The following is a 19,453-nucleotide window of genomic DNA, read 5'->3' on the forward strand; positions in this document are numbered from 1 at the left end:
GCCATCTGTGTAAAGTGGGTTCTGTAGAAGCTGGGTGAGTCCCCTCTGTGGAAGGGCCATGCGTGGGCCTCGAGGTGACTGGCTGGAGATGCCAAATCGATAGGCGTTGCCACAGCAGAGCTTGTCATCAGCCTCAAATCTGGGGCTCAGGGAGGCCCAGGGGCTTCCCAAGTTACACTCTCCCTCTTGCTCTTGATCTAGAGAGCAGAGTCTGGTGGATTTCACACTTTGGAAAGGCGGTACTCTGAGTAAAAGCCTGAGATCAGGTCACTGGGACTGTGCAGGAGTGTGAGACAGACTCAGGTGCAAATCTTGGGGCTGCCACATCAAAAGCTGTGAGACTTTGGGAAGTTAATGTCATTTCTGATCTTGTTTCCTCATCTACAAACTTGGAGAACAGCATCTGTATCAGCACTGGACCACAGTGACCTGAGGTGCCGCTCTCCTGTCTCCAGGGGCCTGGGGGACAGCCGAGTCTGCACGCAGGTTGTGGAATCCCGTGAACTGCTCTGTCTGCTCTGGTGTGATGTCCAATGCTGTCCGGGGGCAGAATATCGGACACCAAACTCTCACAGAAGTTCCTGCTGGGCTGTGTGGAGCTCAGGGGAGCTTCCTTGGGTTAGTCCAGTGCTTTCAAGCAGGGGTGCCCCTGGATGAAAGGGGCACTATCAGTGGGCAAGAACATTCACAAGGGTCAGGCAAGGCTTGGTCCAGCTTCCCCTCCATGCCTGAAACTTTCCAGCTCCTGCCTGAGCTAAACCTTAAGCCTAGGACCAGAGCCCTGATATTCTGGGATCAAGTAGGTCTTCCCTGTGGCCAGCAGGTGGCGCCAAGCCCTCAGTTCTGCCAGTTCACTGTCATAGCAGCTTAAGGTTTGAGGGGCTGGAGGAAGGTTACTCTGGATGGGATCCCAAGGTTGGTGCTGCCAAAGGGTTTCACAGGGAGTCTGGCCCTTCCTCTGGCCTCCAGAACAGCCAGTCTAAGTCCCAGAAAGTCTGTGCTGACTATGAGTAGTTTTTCATTTTTTCCCTTCCAGTCAGAAATGGGTCAGCTGAGGAAGGAAGGGAATCAATGCTGGGGGACTGTGTGGTGCAGGGAGAGGGCAGCTCAGAGCTTGGAACAGAAGCAGCAGCTTCCTGGCTCTCAGCCCTGCCTCTGGAGTCTCCAGTGACAAACTATCACTGATCCAGCAACAAGCCCTCTGCAGGCCTCAAACTGTAGCAATAACCCTGGATTGGTGTTCTGTACACCATCCACTCATCCCTCCATCCACCCATCCCTCCATCATTCATTGATTCAGCAGTAACTCAGTGCCAGGCACATGCTAAATCAGGCACAGTCCCTCTCCTCAAGGAGCCTCGGGCTTGAAGATGGGGAGACAGACCCACAAACGTAGGCCAAAGTAGAATGCACACACTCACAGAAAAGAAGGGGGCATGTCTTTCCAGAGCAATCATGGAAGGCTTTGAAAAGGCATCCTTTGGTCTGGACTTTTAAGGATTTCAGCAGGCAGGGATGAGACCTGGGAAGTCCAGCAAAGGGAGTAATGCAAGCAAAGGCTTGGAGGTTGGAGGTCAGTGTTATATGCAAAGAGGGCACAGAAAGGCAGCCAGAGGAGGGGGAGGGGGCACTGGAAGGCTGGAAAGCAGGCAAAGCCTGAAATGGCTGGGTACAGGTCTGGCCTTGACCCAGAAGGTGACAGGGAACCACTGCTGGTAGTTGACGTGAGACAGGATGTTCACAGGCCTTTTCAAAAGACCCCTGGTGGTGGCATTGCAGATGGACTGAGGGGTGAGATGGAGACAAGAAGACCAGGTAACAGGCCCTGCCACAGCCCCTGCAGTTAGCTCAGACAGGACACAGGGAAGAGACAGGACCAGGCACAGACACTCATCACCCTCTCTCTTAACATCTGCTTGGTCGGTCGTCTCATCGTGTGGCTGATTCAACCACAGTCACCACAGTTAGCATTTCCTGAGCACTTACTATGGACCAGGCACTTCAGCATTTTACGTGTATTTTTTACTTACTTCCACAATAGTTCTATGACATAGGCATGATTAATAGCCCTACATTTTAGATGAGGCAACTGAGGCAAAGAGAGGTGAAGTTACTTGACCAAGGTTGTAGAGCGAGGGCCAGGATCTGAACCCAGGCAGCTAGCCTGACAGCTTATGCTCCAGTCACTTGGCTAATGCATATCATGGCCCCGCCTCTCTCCCTGAGCACCCCAGCTTTCCAGCAGATTCCTGAGTGGAGGCAGGGCTATAAGCCGAGTGGGTGTCCAAAGTTGCAGTGGCCAGACAGGCTGGCAGGGCTTGGCTGCCTGAGGCAAGCGGGGAAATGTCTCCTTGAACTGGGGAAGACCACCAACCTCAGGGGTCTTTGAGGGCCTCTGGACTGAGGTCTATGGCACCTCTGGAATGAGAGGTGGCTGCTCCAGCTCCTGCCTTCCCTGCCCACCAGCATGCCTCCCAGCTCCCCAGCAAGAACAGTCCAGAGATTAGGTCATGAAGGAGGGAGGCTTTATTGACAAGGGAGAAGGCAGAATTATGAGCAGGTACACACAACGCTGCTCAAGAGTCCAGGCTTGGGGTCAGGCCCATGAGGTCCAACGCCTTCTTTGCTTCGGGAACCTTGCTCACCCCCATCATGACCTTTCCAACATCTCCTTTTCTAGCAACCCATGGACCCTCCACAGTCACTCTCTGGAAAAAGTGAGTGGCAGCCACTGGTGGGGAACCAACACCAGAGTTTGGTCTGAGGCCCGCTGAGCGTGGTGGGCCCACGACACCCCTCTCCTCATCTTCTTTCTGTCTGGCATGCCAGTGTCTGCCCCAGCCCACCCCAGCCTCTGAGGGTGCGGGACAGAATGGGAACAGCCAGGCTCAGCAGCCCCAGCCCATGGAGCCCTCACAGCAGGAGGCTTGGTGTTGAGGCAAAGGGCAGGGGCAGAGGGCCCATCTCCCTGTCCCTGTGCCTGAGCAGGACTCAGCAAAGCTCAGCATCCTCATGCCTTTTCCTCCCTGCTGGAGCCTACCCATGGAGGGGGCTCCTGTCCACCTCAGCCTGTCCCTGTCCGTGCAGGCCCCACACCCCCGATCTCCCAGCTGGAACATGCTCCCTCACCGACTACCCTCCCCAGCTGGCCGAGCCCACTCTGTAGCTCATCGCGTTCTCAGGGACCAAGGGTGGCTGAGGCCTGACCACAGGCGTGTCTTGGGGCCACTGAAACACAGCAGCAGGCCCCCAACCCAGGGACTGTTCTTCCCCAGTCATCTGCCCAGCTTGTGACCGGTTGACCACAGGACCCCAAAAGTAGCTGGAGTCCCAGGTGTAGGGCCCAACAGGTCCCACAAGCTCTCCAGATTTGGGTCCAGGGAGGAGGACCAACCAGTCCTGAGTTGGGGCTGGGAGGAACAGGAACAAAAATAACCCAGTATGGGCTCCAGCTGAGGCCATAAATAGGTAGTGACAATGCCTTGTAACACCCTGGGCGAGCAGCAGCGGGGAGGCTGAACTGCGGAGGGCCCAGCCTTGCACCAGGTCCTGGCCTGGCGGAGAGGGCCACGCCACGTCCACTCTACATACCATACCACACTGCCCATGTGCACACATGTGGGGTGGGAGCTCAGGGGACCATGGCTCAGGACAGGGAATCCGGAGAGATGCTAAACCTGGGCTTGGCCTTGGCCATGGCCACACTGCGCTTACGCAGTGGTCCACGGGCCGAAGCGAGGGTCAAGGCGTCCAGTAGGCTGCGGTCCTCATCAAGCTGATGGGCTGTGCAGAGCGGTGTGGGCACTTTGATGGTGTTGCCAAACTTGGAGTAGTCCACGGCATAGCGGCCATCCTCTTCGGTCACAATGGGTACAAAGCGCTGACCCCACAGGATTTCGTCGGCCAGGTAGGAGGTGCGGGCTTGGGTGGTGATGCCCGTGGTTTCCACCACACCTTCCAGGATGACAATGATCTCGAGGTCCTGATGGTGGTGCAGGTCACTGGGGGCCAGGTCGTAGAGTGGGCTGTTGGCGTCAATGATGTGGTAGATGACGAGGGGAGCCACCAGGAAGATGCTGTTGCCCCCCACACCGTTCTCCATGGGGATGTCCACCTGGTGGAGGGGCACCACCTCGCCCTCTGGGCTGGTGGTCTTTCGCACCACCTGCATGCGGATGGTGGCGCTGATGATCATGCTCTTGCGGAGGTCGCCCACGCGCAGCATGAAGCACAAGCGGCCATGGCGCAACGCGATGACTGCATGCTTGCTGAAGATGAGGGTCTCAGCCCGCCGGTGGGCCTGGGCGGTCTTCATGAAGATGCAGCCCAGCATGATGGCGTTGATCATGAGCCCCACGATGTTCTGCACAATGAGGATCAGGATGGCCAGTGGGCACTCCTCGGTCACCATGCGCCCGCCGAAGCCAATGGTCACTTGGACCTCAATGGAGAAAAGGAAGGCAGATGAAAAAGAGTTGATGCTGGTGACACAGGGCACGGTGGCGCCCTCTCCGTTGGCCAGGTCACCATGGGCAAAGGCGATGAGCCACCAGACCATGGCAAAGAGCAGCCAGCTGCACAGGAAGGACATGGTGAAGATCAGCAGTGTGTGCGGCCACTTGAGGTCCACTAGCGTGGTGAACACGTCCTGCAGGAAGCGGCCCTGCTCCCGGATGTTCTTGTGGGCCACGTTGCAGTTGCCCTTCTTGGACACGAAGCGGGCCTTCCGCTCCCGGGCCCGGTACCGGGGCTCTGCAGGGTCTTCCGCTAGCCGTGTCAGCACATACTCCTCAGGGATGATGCCCTTGCGAGACAGCATGGCTCCAGCGACCACCAGGGAGAGGCTTCACTCATGGGAGGGGAGAGTGCCCTCTGACCAGCCTCTGGCCTCACTGTGGGGTTCCCTCCCTGGGTACCCTTCCACTCTGGGTCCTCAGTCTATGCTGGTCTCATTTCTGAGATGCCTCCCCAACCAGTCTCATCCTCACCTCCATCTGGCCCCTGCTTCACTTTTTATACTAGCCTCACACCCTAGCCCACCTGCCCATTGCCTAGTGAGCTCCCACTCTGCCAGTTCCCCACCTGGCCCTGGACCTCAGCTCCACCTCAACACTCCTTTCCTGCTGACCACCCCTGGACGCCCCCCTGTCTAAGATCCCTTGTCTCCACCAGCATTCCTTCTTAACCCACCTCTTCTGTCTTGGAACTTAACACCTCCGGTTATTATCACAACTGACCAGACCTCACACAACTCCCACCGTATCTTCCACCTCACCCATTTCTGCTCCTGAGCCCTCTCCGCGCTAGTTTCATATCCTGACCACTCCCCAGTCTCACCTCCAGGTATGCCCACTCCTTCCTACCCCAACCCCCGCGTAGCGCTCTCGCCGCTCTTTGGATCCCTCCTCCAGCTTTCGTCCTCTCTGTCTCCTTGGGGTCCTGCGCCCTCGAGAGTCGCCACCCCACCCGGCCCAACTCCAGATCCCCTCGCCCCAGCGTGACCTGACCGGGATCACTCCCAAGTCGGGTCCTCCTGTCCCCGCGCCGGCCGCACGCACGCCGGCGCCGCGCCCCCGCCCCGCGCTCCGTCCCGGCCCCGCCCGCTCGTCTCCGCGGCACCTGCTCCTGCTCTTCAAGCCGCAGCCATCGCCTCCCCGCCTCTTCCTGACGTTGGGCTTGGGGCGGGCTGTCCTCCAGCGTGTCTGTCAGTCCGCGGAGATCGACCCGTGCTAAGTCGGGGTGGAAGATTGAGGGCAAGGGCCGTGGGGAGCCGAGTGGGGGCAGGGGCCGCCAGAGGGAGCCCGACCTATTCCTGAGCCCAGATTCAAGCCCCGCCTCTCGCCGTCCACCTCCTACTGCCTGCTTTCTCCAGACTCAGTCTGGCCTTGAGGGTTTGCCCAATCAGGTGGACCAAAAGAGGTCGCTTCTGCCCACGGTCTATGAAATCAGGGCGGGATGGAAGTGAAGGAAGTCGTGACTTGCCCTCCCACTCGGATCGGCGACCCCTGTCGCCCTGGCTCCCTTTTGCAATTTTCCTATCCTCAGTTTGGACGCAGAGAAAGGAGGCGTGCGCGGAGGGGCTGCATAACCAACCCCGTGACACGGAGAGATTAGGTAGTCGGATGACTTCTTATCTGCCTGCTTCTTCTCTTTGAAGAATACTCTTAATCTTTTCTGAGTCATGGATCCTTTGGGAATCTGATGTAATCCACGGCCTCCCTTCCTCAGGGGTGGGGGCGGGGGAGAAAGTACCTTAGAAGGTGTAGGAACACAATTGAATACAGGGGATGCTGAATACAACAGCCCAGAAGTCTGGGTGGTTGCATCTTCTCAACCAAGACTGCCCCCTTCCTCAACACCACCCCTGCACTTTAAAGAGGGTTTGAGCTACCGGCACTTGCTTTTCACCTCTTTACACCCACGGCCTGACTCCTTCAGCCTTAGGTCATGACACGCACTTGGGTCAGTGGGGCTCTATTAGGGCCAGCTTGGGCACTGGGGCACCCAGGCTCTTGGCCTGGGCATGAGTGCTGTTTCTACTGCAGGCATTAGTCTAGCGTTGACCTGTGGTTTAGGCCCCAGGTGGGAGGTCCCCAGTTCTCATCTGAAAGGGAAAGCCTGCTAGCTCTCCGTTGTGGCAGTAATGGCCCCACTCCCTCTCTGGGGCTCAGGTCCTTATGGAGGGACCCCTGACCCATGTGTGTCCATTTGCTGGAGTGGCGGCTTGAGGCAGGGGCTGGAAATTTAGGGACAGTGGGTGTATGGGCCTCTGGGGGGCCAAGTGTGACTTTCATATTGAGTTTTCCTCTTTTTCTCCCTTACCCACCTGAAGGCAGGACACTGCTGCTCAGAGTGAGCATGATCTTGGGCTATATTACCAGAGTGCAGTGCTTTGGGTGGGGAGGGGAAAACAAGGGGAGCAGAGTGGGGAGCTCAAGGAGCTAGGGTTACACGGGAAACCTTTGGGACAACTACAGCTGTTTAGACATCAGAAAAAGGAAGCTTGAAGAGTTCCTCGGGGAGTTTGGGCACTGGTACAGAAACTCTTGGACCCCAAGTGTAGACCCAGTATACATACTGTGTGGAAGAGAGACAGGCTTTGATTTTGCATATGGAAGAGTCCGTTCTAATAACCAGGGATGACCCACGTCTGCAGGGTATCCAAGTCAAGGTTGGCAGCCCATCAGGGATGCTCTAGAGCGGTTTGTGCCAGGATTGCATTGGGTATCCCTGCAAGACTTGAGTGTGGGCCCTGCTCCTGGAATTCCTTGCAGGGGGCGGGGCATAGGATCATGCGGGAATCCTCTTGGCTCTGCTCCTGGGAGGCCCCACGCTGGAGAGAGCTGATGGGGCCCCAGAGGCATCTCAGAACCCTGCCTCTCAGCAGAGCCCTGAGGCCTCAGCTATTCCCTGCTCTGCCCTTTCCAGGAGCGCCAGTCCACTACCCAAAGGGCTCAGTCTCCTCCCCTGATCCATCCTGCACCTCCTCCAACTCATCTCCTCCAAACACTGCTCTTGTCAAGCCCTGTTCTCACTCAGAAAACTTCTTTACATCCCTTTTGTTCATAGGCTTATCCTAGACTTCTTGTCCTAGCATTCAAGGCTCTCTGATCTTATGGCCCCCACCCACCATCTACAGGCCCTTTTCTCTAACTCTGCTCCCCCCATGCCCAACTCAAATCCTGCCTCCCCAAGCAGCCTTACAGGTCTGGCTCCTAGAACATTCAGAAGGGTTTGTGCTGCACCTGTCTCCAATGACTGGTGGGTTTTACTTATGTTGTAAGTTTCTTACCTGTTGCAGGCAAGGGGAATGCAGGCCCAAGACTCCTGGGTCTGCACCCTAGAGCCTGGTACAGCCACTACTGTAGGCAACATGTAAATGTAATAAAATGATATGTAAGTGAGCACCTGCCATTTCTTGGCTGAGGGCAGGTGTGCAGATGGAGTCTGGGGACAGCTGTTGTTTGGGTCTCCTATGTCTGGGCCCCAGCATCTCCCAGTCACCACCTGGCTGACTAGTGGTGTGCACTGTGCTTTCCCTCTGGAGGGCCACCTTCTTCTGCTTCTGAATGCCCCACATGAGGGGTGGAGATGGGGACATGTGATCGAGGCCTAGCCAGTCAGTTTGTTCCAGCCCTCTGACCACAGTGATTGGAGGTGAGGATGTGACCCAAGTTGGTCAATTGAGATTGGCTCCCAAGATTTTTGCTGGAACTATTAGGAAAGAACATCTCTGTTTCAAAGGATAGGGAGCAAGCTGGAGCTGCTAGTGGCCATCTGTCATTGGGGACGGAGAGGAAGAGGGAACCCAGAAATGGAGACACATCCCTGGTGTCAAACACCTGGACCAGCCGTGCTTGAAGTAGTACATCTCCTGTCCTTCTCAGTCACATATGACAATAAACTCGTTTTCATTTAAGCCATGTGGAATTGGGCTCCTGTCACTTGCATGAGAAATGGTGCTAATCCACGGTTCTTGGGGCCCCACAATTGTAAGTCCAGGAATTAAAGTAAGAAGGACAGGGACCAAGCTATAAGGAGATCTGCTACCTTATCTGATGAGATAATCACAAAAGTGCCATATCTCTTGTTATGTGTTGCCCCCAAAAATCATATATTGAAGCCCTAAATTCATACACTGGAAAGCTCTGCAGTGTAACTATATTGGAGACAGGTCCTAGGAGGAGGTAATTAAGTTAAGTGAAGTCGTGGGAGGGGAGCCCTAATCCAGTATGACTGGTGTCCTAATCAGAAAAGAGAGAGACACCACGGATGTGCATACAGAATCCAGAAAGCCCATGAGGACACAGCTAGACGGTAGCTGTCTGCCACCAAGGAGAGAAGCCTCAGGAGAAACCTAATCTGCAACATCTCGATCTTGGACTTGCAGCCTCCGTAAATGTCAGAAATAAATTTCTGTTGTTTAAGCCACACAGTCCTTGGTGTTTTGTTACAGCAGCCCAAGGACACTAATACACCTTCATTTCACAGAAAAGGAAACCCGAGTTTGCCCATGCTTGCACACCTTCTTCAGTCTGCCTGATGCCAAGGTCACGCTGGCTCCTCTGGACCCTCAGTCCACCCCAGCCTCTGCCTACCGGAACCAAGGCCTCTGGTAGGAAAGAACCAATCTCTTTATTTACAAGTGATTTACAGTTAGAAAACTCAGACGGGAGGTGGGGCCAGGATGGGGCATGGGATGGCACTGGGACTCCAGCAGGTCACTTGTCTGCACGGACGAAGGAGGCAAAGATGCTGTCCTTCCGGCTGAGCAGCTTCTCTGGCGTGTCGAACTCAAGGATGGCACCCCGCTTCAGGACAATCACCAGGTCTGCACTCAGGATGGTGTGCACGCGGTGCTGGAGGGGTGGGAGGGGCTGGTCAGGATGGCAGGGGAAAGGGCAAGGCAACTGAGGGCATCCCCCCTGCAGGGTGAAGGGGAAGGCATTTGGCCAGGATATCCTGCCTCTGTGGTGACTGACCTTTCCCAGGGTGGCTGTGACTCCAAGCCATTCTCCCATTAATGACATCCTCTCTCCTCACCAAGTCTCGCTCTGCCCCAACCTTCAGGCTTCACGTCTCAGAAAGCCCCCACCCCCTTTCCTGTGGAGCTGTAACCCTAGCCTAGCTCACAGGGCCTTGGGACAGGGGCAGGCCTTGAAGCTTGGACAATGAGAGGGAAGATCTGAGGGACAGGTAGGTACAAATCCACCCCACACCAAATCCTGCAACCCAGGGTCCCTGCAAGCCCTCCAGACTCCTTGCCCTGTCCTGCTCCAGGGTCCCTCTTGAGCCCAAGGGTGGCTCTCTCACTGGGCATACCCCTTGCACCCCATCAGCGAGCCCCTTACCGCAATGGTGACCACCGTACGGTCTGCGAAGGCCGTCATCACCACCTTCTGGAGGATGTTCTCCTGCCAGGTAGGAGCGGCAGCTCTTGGCTCACCTGCCCAGTGCACGTGGTCTGGCCCAGCTTTGGGGGATGTGGGGCCTGACCCTGATCCTAGCCCCACCCCTCCCTCTGTCGGGCCCTACTCTGCATGGGATCAGCTAGGTTCCCAGCACTCAAGGAGCTCAGCTCCGGGCTTGTCCGTGTGCTGTGCGTGTGTCTGCAGTGTGCTGGGCGGTGTGAAGTCTCTGTGGATCTGTGTGTAGCCTGTGTGTATGCAGGTTATGAACATGCCCCCCAGGACTAGCTGGAGTCAGGGCCCCCAGCCCTTTGCCTTTTCTGCCAGAAATGGTCTTGATGTTCAAGGCAACGGCAATGCCAGGACCACTTTGTGCAAATTTCCCCCTAACACCCACGCCCTCTCCAAACCCCCACCCCATGGGTGTGCCCAGGACCAACCGTGGCCATGTCGATGGAAGCTGTGGCCTCGTCCATGATGAAGATGCTGGTCTTCCTCACGAAGGCCCGTGCCAGGCAGAACAGCTGCCTCTGGCCCTGGCTGAAATTCTCCCCCCCTTCCGTGATGATGGCATCTGAAATCAGCCGCAGGGGGAGGGGCAGGGCTGAGTGAACCCTGCGCTGTGAGTAGAGCGGATAGTGTGGCTTGGGGGTGTTGGGAGATGTCTGCACAGGAGCAAATATGTGGTTGTGTCCTGAGTATAGGCGTGTAGGGTTGCTGTGCCTTACACAAGAACATGGATGCCATGGATTACAACGAGAAGAGCGCCCCCTGGAGTTGTGTGCCGCTGGGGCTCTGGGCAGTTCTGGGAGGGGTGTGTGCACTGAGTATGTGTGCTTCGTGTGTGGGCGTCTTGGTGGTGTGGTTCTCTGGAGCCAAGGTTTGGCAAGCCTCTGCTGTCAAAGGGGCTGCAGCAAGCATACCAAGGCCTGCCGGCCGCTGGGGTGGGGCCAGGGCCTTCCCAGTAGCTTTGAGGAGTGCCCCGTGCTTGGGGTTTCCCAGTCTGTCCTCTCCTTCCTCCTTCCGCCAAAACTGGGCAGGCAGGTGGACAGGGCAGGGAAGGGCAGAATACACCATCGCAGTACCAGGACCTGTAAGCTCCATTTCACGGTGACTCCCCTTGTCCCTTCTGTGCCGGACCCTGAACTGGCCAATTGTGTGACCTGGGGCCAGTCACTTGACCTCTCGGAGCTCCAGTACAGTGAGAGGGAGGACTGAGTGGTTTCCGGGGTCCTGCCAGACCTTAGACTCCAAGTTCTGGGCACACCCAAGGCATAGGTCCCCCGACCCCCACCCCCAGCTTTTACAGACGCCCTTTAGCACCGTATCAGCCGCTGAGCCAGCAGCAGTTACCGAGGCCTCCCGGCAGTGCCTTCACCACCAGCTTCAGCTGGGCTATCTCCAGGGCCTCCCACAGAGTGCTGTCGGAGCACTTCTTCTCTGGGTCCAAGTTGAATCTGGAGTGGGACACAGAAAGCCCCGCTAGGAAGGGAGAAGGGTACTGGCGCCATCCCCAGGGGGCTTGCAGAGGGTGAGGCTGGTGAAGGGAGAATTGGCTGACGTAGGGTTCTGGCTGGGAGATGGGCACTAAGGTGGCAGCACCCCAGACCTCAGGGTTGGGGTGCCCCTACCAGTGCCTGCCCAGGCCTAACGGGAAGGAGAAGGGCATGAGGGTAAGACTCCTCTGAAGAACCAGAGCCAGGCCCTCGTGCTCGGGGCCGGAGCAGGGCTCTTGCCCAGGGAAGTGGGTGCCCAGCTAAGTGCTCCTGGCCCTGCCCACCCCTCCTCTTTGCAGATTCAATGGGTGAAGCCGAGCCAGGCCTGGGCGGGGAGACGGGGCTCACCGGATGGTGCCACTGAAGAGGACGGGGTCCTGCAGGATGATGGAGAGGCGCGAGCGCAGGGTGTGCAGCGGCAGTTTGGCGATGTCGATGCCGTCGATGATGATGCGCCCTGCGTGGAGACCAGGTGACGGGTGGGGCACCATGGAGGGGAATGGAGGTGCTGGGGACAGTTTAGCCTGGGACTTGGGGCCCAGGGCGGATGCAGGGGAAGACTGTGATTGCTGGGCCCCTGTGACCATACACCAGGACTGAGGTTTCATCTAGTGGCTGTGGGTACCTGTGGGGTGCCCACCATACCCCTCACCTTCAAACGTGTCCACCATGCGGAAGAAGGCGAGAGAGAAGGAAGACTTCCCACTGCCTGTGCGACCACAGATCCCAATCTGGAAAGAGAAGCACAAGTGTGTTGCAGGGGCTCGGGGGCGTGGTATCCAGATGCTGCAGGGCAGGGAGGTCACAGCATATCTTCTTGTCCTGGTTTTCTCACCAGTGTTGGTTTAGCCAGGGCTGGACCCCAGGTTCGGGCTTGTTTCCTGCAGCGGGGGTTCCTATGGGGACCTACAAGCAAGTGCAGGGGGTACAAGTCTGTTTTGCCTGGACCTGGGTGCGGCCTGGCTGTGCCTGGTACTTGGCTGCAGGGGAGTTGGGGGCACTGGTGTGTCTCTATATGCAAGGGTGTGGCAGGAGGGCAGGGGTGGCTGAGTGTGGTGTGCGGCGGTGTGTCTGTGTGTCCCACCTTAAAATGGAGCCATCTCTGGCCGCATCGCTTCCTGGCCCTTGGATACCGACAGAAATGACAACAAAGAACCAATACAGACACAGAGATAGTGAGAGACAGAAGAAGGGGGGCAGTGGCAGAGAGCAGAGTGGGAGTGAGGAAGATGGAATCAGTAAGAGAGGCGGGTCAGAGTGCCAGATGGGGGCGCTCTCCCCAGGACAAGGGTGGCCTCACACTCTGCCCCTAGGCCCCTGCTGTGAAACTCAGCAGAGGACAGTGCCCTGGCAGAATCTTGACCATTTGCAGTGGGCAGGGAGGTGCTGACAAAGCCCCTTTAACCAGGGGAGCCTGGGGTGTCCTCCTTGGTGGGTGAGTGAGGGCAGCAGGAGGAGGAGGGGCGAGGTGGGCTCAGCCGTGTCAGGTGAGGGGCTCAGGGTCAGGAGACTGGGGGCTCCGAATGGGTGTGAGACCCGTGGGGCCTGGAGCACCAGGAGGTGGCTCTGCAAGGCTGCCAGCCCTCTGTCCCCCCACCCCCGCCCGGCCCCTGACCTTCTGTCCCGGGGAGATGAGGGCGTTGACGTGCTTCAGCACGGGCTTCAGGGAGCTGTCGTAGCGCACACTCAGGTTTTGGATCTGGATTTTCCCCTGGTCCGGCCAGTTCTTCGGGATTAGCGACGGTGCTGGGGGCCCGGCTGGGGGTCAGCCGCTAGCGTGGGCCACAGCTGGTGCCCAGCAATACCACCCTACCCCCAGGCTCCCTCCTCCCGGCCCTCTCCCCAGAGCCCTCTGGCACCCCTCACCCAGCAGCCCCTCATAGCTCTCTGCCTCCGTTTTCAGGAGCCCGTGGATGCGTTTCACGGCCCCCAGCTGGATCTCCATGTCCGCCAGGTTCCTCACCATCCAGTTGAGGTAGTTAGACACCTATGGGGAGGGATGGTCACAGTAAGTGACCTGTCCCTGGCCACCAGACGGTCTTCTTATAGCTGAGGAGGGACCGAGGTCCCTGATATCTTTTGCTGCCCACTGGCTGGTTGTTCAGGGTGGCCCTTCCTAGAGGCATGCAGAGGGATATAAGGAGTGTGGTTCCTCACCCACCATCCGTCTGGGGCCTGGGCCCTGGGTGCAAGGCAGGACCCTGCAGTCAGCTTGCCCACCCGCATCAGACTCAAAGCAGCCTGGGGTAAGGCCCAGGGGTGTCTCATTAGGAAAAGGTGTCCTGGGATTCCCTGGGTGCGGAGTCTGGCCTCTCCCTGGGCCTGGCCCGCTGTCACTCACCATTAAGGCATAGGTGAGGCCCAGGCCCACCAGGCCAGCCGAGAGCTCCCGGTGCAGGGAGTTGGAGATGGAGGTCACGGCCGCGATGAGGACCACACATGCACCAATGTACTCCTGTGGAGGGACAGGGGCTGGCCTGGGCCCTCGGGGCTGCAAGCCACAGTGTCCTCCCCTCCTGCCCTTCAGGGCAGAGAGTAGCTCAGCTGAGCCGAGACTCAACGCCAGCCCTCACATCACCTAAACATCAGCAGACACACAGCGCACCTGCGAAGGCTGGAACGCCAGGAGACAGTGAGGGCACCCCTATACCCATTCACCTGCACACATGCCTCACCGGCTGGTCCACACAGGTACATAAGTGTCACATGACCTACTCCAGACACACACTCATCACAGTTAAACACACATCTATTCTCACTATTTGCACACTCCTCAGGTACACGGTCCACAGGCAGTAATATGGAGCAGAGGGGCCTCAGGGCGGACACCAGGAGGACCGTCGGGGTTGGGAGAGGCAGGGGGGCCTCAGTGCCCACCCTGCATGCACACACGAGCTGGTATTCCACAGTGCTCCCCCTCTGGTTCGAGTTTGTTTCCCCCTTGCTCTGCAGAGCTCCACACCCCTATCAGATGCTCTGTTCTGGGGCCTGGGGGCGGCAGGTGGGGGGCACTTGCCATGCGGACTTCTAGCCATCTGTTGGCGGCCGTGAGGAAGAGGGAGGCAATGTTGTTCGAGTCTGTGTATTCGAGGAGCTTCTGCTGGAACCGGGCCTCGTACCTGGAGGGAGGGTGAGGTTGGTCTGAGGAAGTAATCTTGGTTCACGTAGCCTCTGGGAGCCGTCCCTGGCCCTCTAAGGTAGATGAGATCTCTCTGTACCAGGGACTCTGGGAGCTCCTTTCCAGCCCCCATGCCCTCCTCACATTCTCTCCTGAGCTTAAACACACATGTGGACCTGCCTCCTCCCTCTGACCTGCCCGGGCTCCTGGCATCGCTCTCCTTGGCCGCCCCTCAGACCTGGCCAGCCGGGGCCAAGCCCAGGGGAGGGGCAGGAGCAGTGGTGTGATGATGAACAACAGGATGAACAAAAGCCATCTCAGCACCGATCTCAGGGACACAACTGAGGGGACTCAGAGGGACTCAAGACAAGCCTTGTTGGGCATTTGCTTTTCACTCCTGGAAGGTGTTTGTTCTGCTTTGATTATTTCTGGGCGGAGGGCCTGTGAGTGAACTGTGTGTGAGGACAGTAAAGTGAGTCTCTGAGTTGTGAGAGAGCGTGCATTTGCACAGCCACGGGGTGGATGCATGTGCAGGTGCTGTGTGAGAGGCAAGTGTGAAACCATACCACTGAAGGGCTTCAGGAAGTGTGTGTTGAAGGTGTGTATGTGAGGGTGCACATGTGTGTGACAGGAGAGTCAGAGCATCTGTGACTGCTCTGAGGGATGAGTGTGCATGAGGGTGTGTGTGAGCTGCTGTGATAGGTGTGCCACGGTGGAGACAGCCCCAGCTTTGGGGCCGTGGGGACCCAGGCTCGAGTCCAGGCCTTTCCTTACTGGCTGTGTGTCAAGACTGAGCCCCAGTTTCCTCACCGGATAGTTATAGTTCCTACGTGGATGGCAACAACCTCTGAGCCCAACGCTGAGCCCAGAGCTGGGTGCTCTTGGAAGATTTTGTGGGGGGAAAGTAGGACTCTTAGAAAAGCCAGAAGGTCAGACAGGTCTGGGTTACCAGCCCAGCACCAGCTCTCGCTGACTGTGCAGCCTCAGACTGGTTGCTCAGCCTCTCTGGACCCCTTCTCCCCGTTTTAGTATGGGGCTACAGCAACTGTGTGCTGGGGCTCTTGTGAGGATTAGATGCAATAGTGTGTGTACGACACTTAGCACAGGGTGGGCTGCTGGGCAGGAGCCAATGAATTAAACACATCCAAGGGATGATACTCAAGTTCTTCATTCACTTAAAAACCATCCACCCCATCAGTGCAGGGTGTGGGAGGCCTCGCTGGGCAGCAGTTCCTCTGGCTGACCACAGGCTTGCCCTGGGACTGGTTGCAGGATGCTGGAAACCACCTGGATCCTACTGAGAGGGTCTGGCCTCTTCTAGGAAAGTGGCAGGCCCTCTGCCCCAGGTCCAGCCTGAAGATCTCGAGGACACCAGTTATATATAAGATAGACATCACCAAAACTTAGAGGAGGGGCTAGCCCAGGAGTGTTAGGGACCTGAAAGTTGAAGAAACTGGGGAAGTTCAGGCTTGAGAAGGAGGCTGGGAGGAGACCCCAGAGTCTCATGCCGGGCTCCAGGCAGCTTCTGTATGGAAGACAGCACAGGCCTGCAGGGGGGCAGGGGCTGTCCTGGGAGCAGAGCCAAGGCCAGGGCAGAACTTGGTTTTCCTTTGTTCTACTAGACAAGACCCTAAGAGGACCACACCAGGGACCTGGGTATCTCTCCCAAGGCTGCAGCTAGACTTTGGGGGCTTTGGGGGAAGGATGTAAACTTCCCTGGACCCTCTCAGCTGGTTCTTGGGCCCTAGGGTTACTCTTGGACACAGGCCTTGGTGTCACATGGCTCCTGTCACACCCTGTACAGCTGTGCCATTCTAAAAATAACCTGGAACCACTCTCTGGTTGAGGCTTAGATACCAGAGCCCAACTATCTGGGTCAGGGGTTTCTGACCTGTCTGGCTGGAGGAGAGATGCCCCAATACATCAGACAGAGACTGGGGAGGGGAGCAAGAGCCCCCAAACTCCTCCAGCAGCCTCACATGCTCCTGTCCAGTCCAGCATCACAACACAGGGTAGCAAGAGGATGGCAGGGGCACTGAAGTTTTAGGGGTATTCCTCCAGTCTGGTGAACTTGTATCTACCCTTTGAATCCTAGCTCCATTGCCACCTCCTCTATGAAGCCTTCCATGACTGCCCTCCCTCATGTGCTCCCACAGCTTGTATCCCCCTTTCTTTCAGAGCGCCTGTCACATGGGCTTGTCCTGGTCTGCTCAAAGACTACAATGTAAATACCTCCAGGACAGGAGCTCATCTGACTCATATCTTTTCAGTGCCTGGCATGGGGCTTAGCGCATGGTAAATGCTGAAGTTTGTTGAATGAATGAGCAAGTTCAAGTCTGGGCTTGTTCAACTCTGAGCCTCGATTTTCTTATCTGAGCAATAGGAATAATCGTTGACACCAGCTTGGATTATAGGGCGGAATGAATGAGATTGGCACGGAAAGGACTCAGCATAGTGTTTGACTCATAGGAGGTTCTCAACAAAAGATCCCTCACGCTTACCCATATGATTAAGGGCCTTTCTAGCATTGATATATGAGGGCTTGTCCCAGCCTCAGTTCATAGAGGGCCTGGGCCTGGCTGCAGGGCTGAGGCTTCCCGCTCTGGATCATGCAGTGGAGCCCACCTGGCCTGACCCCCCTGGTGGACATCATCTGAGCCTGGAGGTTTGAGAAGGGGTGGGGAGACGTATGTCCTGGCCCTTCCTAAGTGGAACCCTGAGAATTGAATCTCAAGACCCATGACCCCAGCCCCACCCCTGCTCACCCCCATCCTGGGGTGAACCTGGTACCTGAAGGCCCGGATGGTGATGAGGCCTTCCACAGTTTCCGCAAAATGCGAGAGCAGCGGGAGCTGGGTGGTGTCATCCAGCTGCTGCAGGTCCCTGTGGGCGGGGCGGGGAGCAGAGGGGGATGGTTAGGGGGACAGGCTCAGGGCTCAGCCTGGGTCTGAATCCTACCTCTACCCCTTGGACCACGTGGGCAAATGGCTTTGCCCCTCTAGATCTCTGCCTTTCACCGGCAGAGCAGGAGGTCAATGGTACCACCCCTTCAAGCAGTGTAAGAACTGGACAGCTCGTTTATGTAAAGTGTGTAATCAGCGTGCTGGCACAGTTGTGCTATCCTGGGCCTCCCCTTCCTCTCGTCTGCAGCTCCGTCCCTGTGCTTGAGCTGCAGGGTCTTGCTCTGCAGCAAGACGGGGCAGGCAGCGTTAGCTGCCCATTCACAGGAGAACAACCTGAACACTGAGACACTAGTCAAAGGAATAGAAGGGCCAACTGGAAGCTTCCAGTCCCTCCCCAATGACCACAATAGGTTTCAGCACGTCACAGGTCAGAATCTAAAGAGCACCTTCAGGGGGACAGGCCAGGGGTTTCCATGGAAACAGAATTGCTCCTGCCCTCCACAGCTGCACCTTCCCAAGTGCCTTAGGGCTGGGGTGGCCAGGTTGGGATGCAGGAAGCAGCTTTCCCAGACAAACCGCCTCCAAAACCGCCACAGTGGGTGCCAGGGGACTAGGGCAGCTCCTCTGGCAGGAGAAGGGAACCTTGTAGAACAGCTTGTATAGTGTTCAAAAGGCCACCGTGGTTCTGTGACTGTCAATGTACTATGTTCCTTGTGCGTACCAGGGGATTCCGGGTCATCCAGACAAAAAGCCATTTATAGAAATCTTAGTCCTGTGGTCAAGGTAATTGTGGCCAGGATGTACCTAAATGTAATTATCACAACTGCTAATCAGCAGTTTGACTCCAGTTTTTAGCCAACATTGTGCACTTGGGGAAGGGACTTAGCCTCTCTGACCACGGCCATAGTAAGACACACATTTTGTACCACACATCCGCACACACTCACCCCTACACCACCCAAACAGAGCTTTCTCGGGGCAAAGCTACTGTCACTCTGTGCATATAGTCTGTTATCTGTGCTATTTAATTATTTTACCAATGCTGGTTGTGATCTCTGATACTGATTCCATGACCCACGGCCAGGTCGTCCTTGGCAGTTTGAGACATGGGGTCTCTGCAACTCTCTGAATCTACGAGCTTAACAGAATCACTCCCAGAAAAAATTTCTAGAGAAGATTCGTAGAAAACTTTGAGTAGGAAAGAGGCACATGTGGCTCCAAGGCTCAGGAGGGCGAGCGTGATAAGGAGAATCGTGAGAGACTCCCTCGTGACAGGTGGCTGGGAGGTGGGGTTGCTGTAACACCCTGCCCCTCAGGTGCCCTCGGCCTGCACGCCCAGCTCTCAGCCGGCTGGACTCACACAACCCTACTGAGAAGCAGTTTGGTGAAGAGAATGCAGGGCATAAACATGTGCACACGCCCCGACCTGGAGTCCCATTCCTGCACAAGCTCCCACAGAAACAGTCCGGATGTTACCCTCAGCGTGGGCGCTGCTGACACTCGATTATTTATGTTAGTGTAGTGGGATGCAAACATTTCATCTCCTTTACGTCTGTTTGCCTTTTCATGGGGAACCCGACTCCACCAGTGAGGGCTCCAACAAGAGTACCAAACTGCCCACGGCAAAGCACCTCCCATCCTGCCCCAGCCCCAACCTCACCTTGGGACCCTGGCAAGTGACTCCCTCACCTGGATGCCACCCGGAAGTACTTCTGGATGAAGTAGCACACGACGGCCAGGGGCAAGAGGGCCACGAGGAACACAGGTGTGACGTAGGAGATGACAGCCAGGGCAGAGACGCAGAGCAGGGTGGAGCGGCTCAGGCACTCCAGCGTGGACGGGATGTGCTGAGGGAAGGGAGGGTAAGAGCTGGAGGTGAGTTTTGGTGTTTGATGGCGTTCGGTGTGCTGCCCACTGCCAGGCTCTGTTCCTCCACCTTGTTACTGCCAGCGGATTTTCTCCGCAGCTACACCACAGGCTCCCTGAGGGCAGGGGCCGGGGCTGTCTTTTCTCACTATCTAGTGCGGT

At 57.0% G+C, this 19,453-nt stretch overlaps 2 protein-coding genes across 8 annotated transcripts in view; both read right to left on the minus strand.

The window, feature by feature from the left end:
- Positions 1-2,508: 2,508 nt before the first annotated feature.
- On the minus strand, positions 2,509-5,773 carry KCNJ11 (potassium inwardly rectifying channel subfamily J member 11). Its single transcript, XM_045825783.1, has one exon. It carries the CDS (start codon positions 4,817-4,819, stop codon positions 3,647-3,649), a length of 1,173 nt encoding a protein of 390 aa, XP_045681739.1. The 5' UTR covers positions 4,820-5,773; the 3' UTR covers positions 2,509-3,646.
- A 3,343-nt stretch (positions 5,774-9,116) lies between these two features.
- The window catches only part of ABCC8 (ATP binding cassette subfamily C member 8), a 74,540-nt gene continuing 64,203 nt past the window's right edge, over positions 9,117-19,453 (minus strand). For 6 of the 7 annotated variants that reach the window (XM_045825599.1, XM_045825598.1, XM_045825594.1 and 3 more), the window contains exons 28-39: positions 19,115-19,272; positions 17,313-17,405; positions 14,421-14,523; positions 13,746-13,859; positions 13,271-13,391; positions 13,020-13,150; positions 12,057-12,135; positions 11,753-11,861; positions 11,262-11,365; positions 10,349-10,482; positions 9,852-9,914; positions 9,117-9,359 (exon numbers count right to left, since the gene is read on the minus strand). In XM_045825599.1, coding sequence (XP_045681555.1) covers positions 9,222-9,359; positions 9,852-9,914; positions 10,349-10,482; positions 11,262-11,365; positions 11,753-11,861; positions 12,057-12,135; positions 13,020-13,150; positions 13,271-13,391; positions 13,746-13,859; positions 14,421-14,523; positions 17,313-17,405; positions 19,115-19,272 — 1,347 coding nt within the window. In that variant the 3' untranslated portion in view covers positions 9,117-9,221. The remainder of the gene's footprint in view (positions 9,360-9,851; positions 9,915-10,348; positions 10,483-11,261; positions 11,366-11,752; positions 11,862-12,056; positions 12,136-13,019; positions 13,151-13,270; positions 13,392-13,745; positions 13,860-14,420; positions 14,524-17,312; positions 17,406-19,114; positions 19,273-19,453) is intronic. The other variant, XM_045825595.1, reaches the window with a different exon arrangement.

Source organism: Phyllostomus hastatus, unplaced genomic scaffold (assembly GCF_019186645.2).
Source record: "Phyllostomus hastatus isolate PE091 unplaced genomic scaffold, TTU_PhHast_1.1 phas_scaffold_585, whole genome shotgun sequence".
In the NCBI taxonomy this organism is placed as follows: domain Eukaryota; kingdom Metazoa; phylum Chordata; class Mammalia; order Chiroptera; family Phyllostomidae; genus Phyllostomus; species Phyllostomus hastatus.